At 41.0% G+C, this 12,251-nt stretch overlaps 1 protein-coding gene across 1 annotated transcript in view; it reads left to right on the forward strand.

Moving 5' to 3' along the window:
* Positions 1-2,081: 2,081 nt before the first annotated feature.
* The window catches only part of RAP2A (RAP2A, member of RAS oncogene family), a 35,793-nt gene continuing 25,623 nt past the window's right edge, over positions 2,082-12,251 (forward strand). Inside the window, exon 1 of the mRNA XM_047720268.1 lies at positions 2,082-2,704. Within this exon, the coding sequence (XP_047576224.1) occupies positions 2,391-2,704 (314 nt within the window). The 5' untranslated portion in view covers positions 2,082-2,390. The remainder of the gene's footprint in view (positions 2,705-12,251) is intronic.

Raw genomic sequence — 12,251 nt, forward strand, 5'->3', positions numbered from 1 at the left:
ATATATTTTTTTTTTTTTTTTTTTTTTTTTTTTGGCAATCTGCCCTCACTGCTGATTCTGGAGGCTCAGATATTACCTTTCATACTTTCACAATATGTCATCAAGAAATGAAGCCTGAGTCAATTTATTACACATTTTGACATGATGCTTGCCCTCAATTATTTTAAGCAAAAACTTGGTATGTGCTATACTATAGCAAGATAATGCAAAAATAAGTTCTCCGTTCTAATACAGGGGCCAAACAGCAACAGAACACTGGAGAATCTAAGTACGAATCTGTAGTAGTTTGATAACTGACAGAAAAGCTGGGAAGGGAACACCTGGTCTTTCCAGGATCTCAGACCAACATCCTCTCTACATGATGACCTTGTGGGGAAGAGAAAGGGCGAAGAGGTATGTCGTGACCAAACAGAACTGCAGAAATTTATTATTCACGAGAAATGTGATTTAGTAACAGACGGGCATAGACTAGTCTGAGAAGGACATAGTTTAAGGAAGGTAAATCCAATAACCAATCATTCATATAATCCAGGAATACTTGGAAATATAGCTTCTCCTAATTTGACGTTGTGGGTATGAGAGTGCAACTAATATATAACGCTACAGAGACCGAACTGGCAAGTTTAAAAACTAAGTAGTTAAAAAAAAAAAAAAAAAGTTTCGGGAGGCACGCATGGAAGACCCGCGCCAACTGCTGCAGTAGGTCTCCTAAGTACCGGAAAATTTCTCACCCTAAAGACAAAAGTCCCTGTTTTCTCGATTCAGCCCACGATTCAGCCCACATCCCTCAGCACCATTTCCATGCCCATCATTTAGGCAGCATGCCAAGGAGACGACGTTAAACGCAGAATTCATCACTCTCGCCTGCAAAACACCTTGCTCCTTGCCAGCATAGGGCACAGCGACCTGCCCCTCAGGCTCCGGCCCCTCCCGGACCCCACCAGCAGCCCTGTCTCCATACCACCGGCTCTAGGTGGCAAGGGAATCGCGCGTCCTGATTGGTTCATATCGAACCTCCGTCATTCGTCAGCTCCCCTACGATTGGTTGGCAGAGCGTGCGCAGGAGCAAACGCCCAGGCAGGCCAGGCGAAGGGAGGTGAGTAGGTTGATCCCGCGACTAGAGTTTTTCCCATTGGTTGACGGGTGGCTGTCACGTGGTACGAAGTGCCTCTCTATTGGCCGACAACAGTACCACGGGGTATAGAAACGTGATCTGGTTGGTTGGAATGAATCCCAACTTCCTACTAGGTGCCCCAGCTAGCTGTTGCTATGAGGTGGCCCTGGGCCTTCTGTTGCGTCTTGGAGTTCCGTTCTCCCGGTTTTCCAAGCTCCCATAGCCGAGAGGGCGTGGGAAGAGCTCGACACTAGTCCCGGCCTGGAGCAGGGCGGGGCCGGGGGCGGTGGGCAGGACCTACAGCGACGTCACCGGGCGTGGGCCTGGCTTCCGCGGACTCGCCTTCGCCGCCTCGGGAAGTGGGCAGAAGGGACCCTGCAACGCCTCCCTCAGTGTTCTGACGCTGAAAACAAAGCTTCACTTCGCTGTGTTGATGTTCGTTCCCTCAAAAAAGCTTCTCATTATGTTTATGCAAGATAAAACCAAAGCTCAGGAGTACTGAGAGACTGGGTAGTGTGTCAAGCAAAATTCCTCATCGAGATTTCCTTCTGGGCCTTGCCCGTTTAGACAGCTCTGGCCCGCTAGCATCTTGTCTCCCCCAGATGCCGAGCGTGGGATTCTCAAGTTGACCAGGTTCCGGGCTCAGGCAAACAAACTGCGCATGCTCAGTACGCAGGCCTTGGGGTTCGACGGGGCGTGCGGGGTAGGCTGTTGCTGGGTGGCAGAGGAGGTTGTTTATCTAAGTGCGAGCGGAGGCTTCCGCACGGCGCAGTCTCCCGGGAGCGCGCGCGGCCGGTCGCCTAGGCGACAGGGAGCAGGGGCGGGGCTGCTCCGCAGAGCCCCGCCCCCTGCCGCCGGGCCCCGCCCCCGGCAGCGCTGCGGCTCCGGCTCGGGCGCGCGCTCCGGCACCCGAGGAAGCGGCGGTGGCGGTGGCGGCGGCGGCGGGCGGGGAGCTGGGCGTGGAGGCGCGAGGGGCGGGGCGGGCGGGTGGCACTGCGGGCCCGCGGCTCGGGCGGCTCCGGTGGCTCCGGCGGCACCCGCTCGCTGCTCGTGCTCAGTGCCTGCCGGCGCCCGCGGGCCGCATTGCCGCCCGGCTCGGCCCATGCCCAGGGCTGCTGCTCCCTCCGCCGGCGCCCGGGGGGCCGCGGCGGCCGTGAGGTGGGGGCGGCCGCGGGAGGCGGCGGGGCCGGCGGCCGACGCAGGGTCCGGGGGCGCAGCGCGGCGGGCGTAGGTCTATGTCGCGGGCGGCGGCGGCGGCGGCGGCCGCGGAGGGACGATGCGCGAGTACAAAGTGGTGGTGCTGGGCTCGGGCGGGGTCGGCAAATCCGCCCTGACCGTGCAGTTCGTGACCGGCACCTTCATCGAGAAATACGACCCCACCATCGAGGACTTCTACCGCAAAGAGATCGAGGTGGACTCGTCGCCGTCGGTGCTGGAGATCCTGGACACGGCGGGCACCGAGCAGTTCGCGTCCATGCGGGACCTGTACATCAAGAACGGCCAGGGCTTCATCCTAGTCTATAGCCTCGTCAACCAGCAGAGCTTCCAGGACATCAAGCCCATGCGGGACCAGATCATCCGAGTGAAGCGGTGAGAGGGCCGGGGGGAGCGGGCAGGGGGCTTCGAGGTGCTGCCGGAGGCCGACGTCCCGGGGCCAGAACTCCCCGTGCTCTGGGTGGCCGTGGGCAGGGGGAGCTGTCTGGGGAGATGGCTCTGGGGTCTCATGCGCTGTAATCTTTTTTCTTTTTTTTTTTTGCCGGCATCACCACCACCATCCTCTTGAATCTCAAATTTGAGTGCTTTGTTTCACAACTCAAATTTGGCATCCCGTGAACCTACAGAACAGCTCTTTGTCTCTTGGATATTATTAGTAGCACTTGTGCAGAACCCCAAAGGAAACAAAGTTTAAAACTTGCAGTGGGGGAGAGGGTTGGGTAGGTTTGTGTTGGGGGAGAGGGGAGCTGTGCAGGCATAGTGGAGACATTTTCAGATTGAACAACAACAAAAAATCTACCTTGGCAATATTTGACAGCAAAAATTGCTCACATGTGTATGGTAAAAACGTCAGGTCCAGAGGAAAGAGACCTTTCTCCTCTCTTAAAAGATTGAGTGTTGCCAAGGCGTTTTACAAAAAAATGAATTGTGCAATTAAGACGAAAGTTTAAAGACATTATAAAATTATTTGAAGACAGTCTTAACAGTTCCATGAGATTGAGAGAGTTATAAGCATATAGGAGCACTGATATTCCATTTGCATTAAGGAATGTGGCTTAACTTTTTTTAATCCAACTGCCTTACCCCCTTAAAAAAAAAAATAAAGAAAGAAGGAAAGGGGAAAAAAGCGTTCCTGGAAACAAAACAGAAGTTTCTTCAAATGTGTAACTTAAGTACTAGCTAATTTAAAGTTAATGCAAACAAGCTCTTTCCTAATATGAACTCTTTTTTTTTAATGTGCATTTTGAAAATACAACTAGTAGCTTAAATGGCTTAAAATACTTGTTTTCTCTTAAATTAACTGAGTTTATATTTTCCTATAATTTCAGGTATCAGAAATGTAATATCTTAGTTCAAAGTTTTAGCAAATTTGTCTAATTACTACACATTGTTCTGTATGATTCTTATTATTAGCTAATAATTGCTAATAATTTTGATTTAGTATAATTTTTTTCTTACCTCATACTAGCTTTAGCCCTAAATTTGAAGACATTTACTGAAAGATAGTTGTTAGTGAACTATAGACACAAGCACATTGTAAGTCAGAGTCACTCATGTTAAAGAGCAAAGACCAAAGTCACATGTACTCAGTAGGTACTCAAAAATTCATTACAAGAGGTGGATTTTTAAAGCAACATATGAGATCAAAGGGGAGGCCCTGTCCCCATCCCCTTTTAACTCATTGCACATGTATTTTAATAGCTAAACTAAGATTTTGTATATTATTTCTTGTTAAATTTCAAACGAGAATGAAGTGAATTTTCATGGTCTCTGTTGCTGTTCCAAGATCTGTAAATTTGATTGATAGTTTTTTACTTCTCCAGTCTCATTTTCTTAAAGTTAATTGCTATGGATAAAAAAAAAGAACAGTTTTTGTGCTAAATTTAAAAAATGTGTACTTAAGGGGCTACACCGAAGTAACTCAAATCCTTAATTAGTATGTCCCCCCATACCACTAAAAAAAAAAAAAAAAAAATACAGAACAGGGCAATCTAATACATTGTCACATGTCAATCTGAAGCCATATATATACATCAAATAATAAAGTGAATGCTCCAACTACTCCATACTTTACATCCATAGGTATACATGTAATTCAAGCATTGATAAAAGGGCACACCTCTTGACAAAAGCCTAGGGGATAGAATATAGCAAAATAGCCTCAGATAGTTGAGTCCACATGATTTTATAGTCTTTTATGATTTAGTGGAGATTACTAATAGTGGGCTAGTCTGAACTTGGAATGCTTGAAAAATGTATTTGTTTGCACCACAACCCAGAGAGGAAAAAAAAAGTAAAATTCTACTTTCCCAGGTGTCATTTTATTCGCTAGTCTCAATTCTTGATGTAAAAAAAAAGCAAAACATGGATCTGCTGAAGTCAAGTTCATAAAGTCTTTTCACTGGAGTTCATCTGTTGTATGGGCCCTTCTGTATTGGGCCCTTCTGTGTCCTGACATTTGATATCTCACCCAAACTTTATCAGCTGGCCTCACAGCCTATAACATATTATAAATAACTTGCATAAAAAGAAAGGATCTGTGTATATTATATATATTACAAGATAATAGATAATGCATATATGATACTAAAGTGGGCATTAAATGTGCTAGTAATTTAACTCCTCTCACTTACGGAGAATAAAACATGATTTTCAAATAAGTAAGTTTTCTACTCTTTTTGGGACTCAGTTTTTAAATTAACCAGTTGCTATAGGAAGTATCCAGTAATTATTCCCTCCCTCTGCACACTAGCTGCTTTACATATGACAACAGTTGTTTGGGGATATTTAATATCACCATAATGTCAATGACAAAAGTGAAGTGCAGAGAGGTTTGGTATTTTACCCAAGACTGGCCACTGATGGAAGGATTTAAACCAAGATCTGTTACACTCCATGTACTCTTCTATACCAGGCTGCCTTTGAACTTGTTATTACTGGCAAATTCAATACCTGGTTTTTGGTCTAGGATGGCATTGTTCAATATAAGTATAATGTGAGCCACACATGTAATTTAAAAATTTCTAAATTTTAAAAATTTTTTAAATTTTAAAAAATTTTAAAAATTTCTAAAATTTAAAAATTTTTAATTACATCAGATCAAGTTTATAATGCACTTTTTAACACACTATATAAGATACTGCCATTTTAACATGTAACCAATATTCAAAAATTGAGATACCTTTCTTTCCTTTTTATTCTAAATTTTCAAAATTTGATGTGTCATTTACACTCAGCACATCTTAATTCAAACGTATTTTCAGGTGCTCAGAAGGCACGTGTGGCTGCAGGCTACCATATTGGGCAGTACAGGTCTGAGATGGGTGTATTGCAGGGAAACGGTAAGACTGTTTCCTTATCTGCGAAAGAGATGCACCTTTCAAAGTCTTTAGTAGGATTAAATGAGATAATTTGTTTTAAGGTGTCCAACACAATACCTTGAACACAGAAATTACTCCAAAATTCCAGCTGTCCTTTTATTAATAACCTTGTCACCCTCCCTTCTTTAAATTTTATCCTTGAGATAAATATAATTTTAGAGGAGATAAATTTGTGACTGCCTTTTGAAATTCATTACCTGGTGTAGACAAGATGAGAATAAAAAGCAACTGGGATTAAAACAACCCTTGGGAAAATTTCGCTCGTATATTCTCAAAATATTTTCCCTTATTAAGGGCCTTATGGGAAAGGGGAGGAGACTGAAGATTTAACTTCAAGTATAGCACCAATTCATGGCCAGACAGTAAAACAGAACTTTTTATTGGCTTTTTCTTGTATGGAATGTTGTACTTTTAGAAAATGCAGAACAAGCCTGTACCCCCTCAAGTGTTTACAGGTGCAGAGGCGTCCATACACATACACTACCTCCTGTCCAAGCCAAGCAGACCAACTAAAAAGGCTGTATTTATGAATTCATATGCTTTCCTTGTTCAACCTGACTTCAGATGAGAACACACACTCAAAGGGTCATAAGGATACAGAATATGTTTCAATTGAAATAAAACTAGAACTTTTTCTGATTTCATAATTGCTGCTCCCATTCCTCCCAGGGTAAGCTGGGGTCCTGACTTAAAGTTATCTTGGAACATGCTGTCCAAGGCCTATTGTTCTCAGAATAAAGCCCAGAAATCTGCATGACCTTCCCAGGCCCAGCAGGCTCCTGCTCCTCTCTGCCTTTCCTCCTCACCTTTTTGCAATCTTCCTCCTCCCTTAGGTTCCAGCACCCACTCCTGCTTTTAGTTCTTTGAAAGTACCCGTCTGGGCTTTCCTTATACATGGAGCAGTCATTTACCTTTTGCACTCAATTCCTACTCTCTGTCTCCCCTACTTAAAAGATTTCCTCCTCATGGGAGCCTTCTTCTCTTCCCAGACTGAGTTAACTCCTTCATGTCTTCCCACACTAGATTAATGTCATCCCTCACCCCTTCCCTGAACCACGCATACCCCAGACATCCTTGCCACCCTGTACTCCTTCGTCTTGTAGCACACACCGAATTTGAATTACTTGTGTGATGATAGACGTGCAGTCTGTCTTTGTCATTAAACTCTAGTCATATGTCGCTAGCCCAGCTCCTGGCACAGAGGAAACGCTCAAGAAAAATGTGTTGAAAGAAAACTAGTGCTTGGAAAGCTAACTATTTTTATTGTCCTTTGGCCTCAGTTTCCCCAGACATTTCAATTTTGTAGATGGAGAGATGATTCTTCCAAGTCCCTTTTGCACATGGAGTAGATGGTGTCCCTTCAGCTCTAACATTCTGTCACAGTACTTGTACCCAGTTGGGGTGACAAGGGAAAGGGGTGAAGTTTGTAAGAATCTTAAAGCATCAGGAGTTACAAGGTCTTCCAGATGGAGGAAGTGGCATGGGAAACTCCTAGAGTGTGTTTGTTGGCTGTTCAATAGACCAGATTGGCTAAACTAGGAATTCATATAGAAGTGTGAGAGAAGGGAGGTCAGGCTAAGAAATTGTAAAGCTAACGTTACAGAAGGTTGAATACTTTGGACTTGATCTTGTAGTAAAGAACCATGATCAAAATTGGTATAGAAATGGTAACATGGAGGATGTGATAGAAGGGTTAGTGGCAGCAGACAAGAGTCAGGGGAAATAATCATGCAATATTTTGATCATCTATCTAGTTTCTGGGTGAAGTAGAACGATTCTGAATTAGCATGGTGTCTGTAGGAACAGAAAGGGAAGAAGGGATGCGGTAATATTGTAAATTATTATCAAAATAATATTGTAAAGAATGAACTAAACTTAGTTGAAGAGGGAGGGGGAAGGGTCAAAAGTAACCTTGGACACTTTGAACATGAGTGAGCAGGGTTATGAAGAAATAGCAGGGGGGGCATTATTTCTGCCTTGGCAATGGTCATCATGCACATAGATGTACCTAGTAAGTAATTAGAATATTTGAATAAAGCCTGAACAGTGACTTTATATATGAATATAAGGACTCAGGATCATCCCCAGAGTTCAGATGTGGAGAGTATATAAGACCTCATGGGTAGAATATATAGCGAGAAGTGAATGGATATGGCCAGAATAGAAATTGTAGATGAATATGGATGGCCAAGGATAGAACTTGAGAGTTGTAAGATATATAGAGGAGGCTTCACACATTACTGTATGGACTAGAAGGCGTAGGGCATTTCAAGATTGGGAAAAAGAGAATGGAAGAGGCAGCTAATTTGCAGTACCCAAAGCGAAATTAGTAACTTTTTTTTTTTACTTTTATTACTAATTTTTCTGTATCATTTAAGTGATCACTTTTAAGTGACCAAACTGATCATTTGCACTTTTACTCCTCACGATAAGTCGCCATAAAAACCTCTAAAATAGAGGCAGGTGGCCATTTGCTACACATAGATCTTGACCCTCAAACAGATTGGTGCGGTGGATCCGAAACCCAGGAGTATATCAAATGTTTGTCCCAAGTAAGTGAAATTTCTAGGGTCTCCCACCACTCCTTCCTCCACAAATGCCCCCTTCCCCAGTTGGATACCTCCAGGAGCCAGAATTGTTGTTGGAAGCTGGGCCTCACAGATACAGAGAACCTAGAAGCCATGAGTCACTTTTTATAGCCCCAAACGTTGTCTTCCTGAGGGGGAAACTCAGATTTGCCGCATTATAAAATTAGAACATTACAATACTGGGCTTTTCTCTTTGCCATCCCGAGACTGGAATGAAGTTCACTCTGCAGACAGAGCAGATGCTCTCTCTTCGGCTCCGGCACGCTGTCGGTCCTTCTCCCTGGTGGGAGCCACGAGGGAAGCAGTAGGCTTTAATACGAGCCTTAAGGAGTGAGCAGCCTGTGACCTGCAAATCTTGTCTAGTTAAGATTTGGTGATAACTGGGTCCATGAAATCTGTAATCAGAGGGATCATTACTATATATATATATTTTTTTAAAGGGAGAGGGAGCAAAAGTAATTTAAATAGACCACCGTTCCACTGTACACAAACAAGATATCACCTGTCCCTGCATATGGATAAACTCCTCCGGCAGGAACAAATGGGTGATTTGAAGGTGACCTCACTGACCATGCAATGGGAACTACTCAGGTTGCCAGGCAAGTGGATGGCGTTGCCTTTCTAGCCCTCCTTTAGGAAAAGGTCAAGTCACGAACAGGTAGACACTAGGAGGAGATGGAGGAACTGACAGCGTCTCTAGATGACTCAGCCGACAGGAAGACTCAGCAAAGCTGGCATCCTTTCGTTTGTTCAAGTTTTCCAGTTAGTAATACATTTGAGTGTTTTCTGTGTGTCCTCTTCCAGGAAATTATATATGGCATACTAAAATGCATAGATTATACATTTATTTATATATATATATATTTATTTATATATATTTATATATATATTTTATTTATTTATATATATTTATAAATATATACATTTATTTATATATATATATATATAAATATATATATTTCTCAGCAATGAACTTTACATAAAAGCATGTACACCATACTTAATTTGTGAGGGTTTTTTTTGTTTGTTTTTTGTTTTTTAATTGAGGGTAATTTTTGTCACATGGTTTTTTTCTTAGCCATTGTCTTCAAACCTAAACCTCTGGGGAAGGATGTGTGATTCTACTCTAGGTTTTTTTTGTGTGTGTGGGTGGGTTTGGTTTTTGTTTGTTTGTTTTGGCTTCTCTTTTCACTTTTCCTTGTTACCTGTTTCTCTCTCTCTCTCTCTCTGTTCTTAAGTACTATTTTCTTAGGTACTTACATCTATTTTCTTAGGTACTTATATTTTTTTTGGCCTATGGAATAAAAAGAATTGTAAGTACTCTACACTTTTTTGGAAAAATATCTGGGTTTGGATATGAGTAGATTCTAGTATGAGATAAAACCGAGAGAGACAGAATAAAATGTCATGCAACCAATGAATTATTGAACACTACACCAAACACTAAAAATGTACTATATGTTAGCTAATTGAATTTCAATTTTAAAAAGTGAAATAAATTTTTTTAAATGGAAAAACAAGTATAAATGTAGAGATACTATTTGGGTAGGAAATGCATCATGAAATTTTAAGAGCATGCAGAAATACACCCTATATATTTACCTTTTTGTTACTTTCACAGTTGTGGGGCATTATATTAAAAATTATTCTCAGCCTGACAGAGAAAAGTTTCTTAAACATACCTTTACGCTTTACCAGATCCAACTGTGCCTTTCAGTAGAATAATACCAATAATGGTAATGCTATGATTTTAGACATCTACATTTCCATAAAGTGTGTAAGTAAAATGTAAATATGTTAGTAAAGTTTAAGGTTATCAAAATATCTAAAAATAGCAGATCCCTAGTTGCGATGATTTTAACAATAGATTTAACTTTATACTTCCAAAAGATTGAAACCTCCTTGAAACTATTGGGCCCAATATTCCAACTATTTCACCTTTTATTCTTGTAGGAAAACCCTAATAAAACACCTGTGTTAGCCAGATTTTTAATACATTTCAGTTTAAATTGAAGGTCACAACTGTGAAATAAAAATATTTTAGGCCTGTGAGTCAGAATAAAATTATTGGGCATCTGAATCCAATAGCAACAGCATATTGAATTGAAATCAGAGTTTGGTAAGTCCAGTAACAAAGCAACATTGGGAGTCCTTGAATCTGGTTAATTTCATTACTTAATGTTGAAGATATTGCACATTGCTCAAAACTCTGTCTGAATAAGCTATTTAAAATAGATGACAGTGTGTAAATTAAGTACACTTTAAAGTATACATTCTTTTTACTCAAAATGCTCAAATACATTCACAGTCAGAATTGGGTAGATTGTTTTCAATTTGTTCTGTTTTTTTACTTTCTCTAATATCTTTTCTTCATATGTTTAAGGTTTCAGTACATACCAAAATTGATACTTTAAGGGACAATAAAATGATTTATAATTTTTGTGTTTTTTAAAAATTCATTTTTACTGAGATATAGTTGACATATAATGTATTTAGTTTTAAGTTTTTTCACTTAGAATTATGTGAGAGAAACATTGTGAACTTTTATTTAAAACATTTAGAAGTGTTACTCATAAAATGTAATTCGATATGTATATATATTGGAAAATGATCACTACAATACATTTAGTTAACATCCATCACCATTCATCATTGCAATTGTGTGTGTGTGTGTGTGTGATGACAATTTTTACAATTTTCTCTTACCAGGTTTCAGATATATACCACAGTACTGTAACTATAGTCACCATGCTGTATAATAAACATCCAGGATTTACTTATCTTAACTGGAAATCTGTACTTTTTTACTACCTTTACCCATTTCTCTTTCTCTGGCTCGCTCTCTCAGAACACACACACACACACACACACACACACACACACACACGCACATCCTGCCAACCACTAATCTGTTCTCTGTATTTGTGAGTTCAGGTTTTTGTTTTCTTTGGTTTTAAGATTCCAGATGTAAGTGAGCTCATACGGTATTTGTCTTTCTCTGACTTATGTCACTTAGCATAATGTCCTCAGGGTCTACCCATGTTGTCTCAAATGGCAGGATTTCCTTCTTTTTTATGGCTGAATAATAATTCTGTTTGTGTCTGTGTGGATATGGGTGTATACAGACCGACATACCATGTTTTCTTTATCCATTCATCCCTCCGTGGACACTTCAGTAGTTTCTGTGTCTTGGCTACTGTAAGTAATACCTCAGTGAACGTGGGCTGCAGATAGTTTTTCGAGATAATGATTTTGTTCGAATAAATACCCAGAGGTAGAATTGCTAGATCATATGTAGTTCTACTTTTCACTTTTTGAGGAACCTCCATACTGTTTTGCATGGTGGCTGTACCAGTTTACATTCATACCAACAATGCACAAGGATTCTTCTTCTCCACATTCTTGTCAACACTTGTTTCTTGCCATTTTGATAATTACGATTCTGATAGGTGTGAGGTGTTATCTCATTGTGGTTTTGAGATGCATTTCCTTGATGATTAAAGCAGCATTTCATGTATCTGTTGTCTGTCCATATGTCCTCTTCGTAAAAATGTCTTTTCTGATCCTCTGCCCATTTTTTAATTGGGTTGTTTGTTGTTTTGTTTCTATGGAGTTGTATGAGTTCTTTATATACTTTAGATATTAATCAGATCCATGTTTGAAAATATTTTCTCCCATTTCATACATTGTCTTTTCATTTTTGTTGATGGCTTCCTTTGCTTTGTAGAAGCTTTTTAGTTTGATATAATCCTGCTTGTTTGTTTTAGCTTTTGTTACCTTTGTTTTGGTAGCACATCCAGAAAATCATTGCCAAGACCAGTGTCAGGGAGTTTATCCCTTCTGTTTTCTTCAGAGTTTTACGGTTTCAGATCTTATGTCCAAGTCTCTAACCCATTGAGTTGATTTTTGCATATGGTGGAGATACGGGTCCAGGGTCATTCTTAGGCACGTAGC

The sequence above is a fragment of the Lutra lutra genome, chromosome 3 (assembly GCF_902655055.1).
Source record: "Lutra lutra chromosome 3, mLutLut1.2, whole genome shotgun sequence".
Lineage (NCBI taxonomy): Eukaryota > Metazoa > Chordata > Mammalia > Carnivora > Mustelidae > Lutra > Lutra lutra.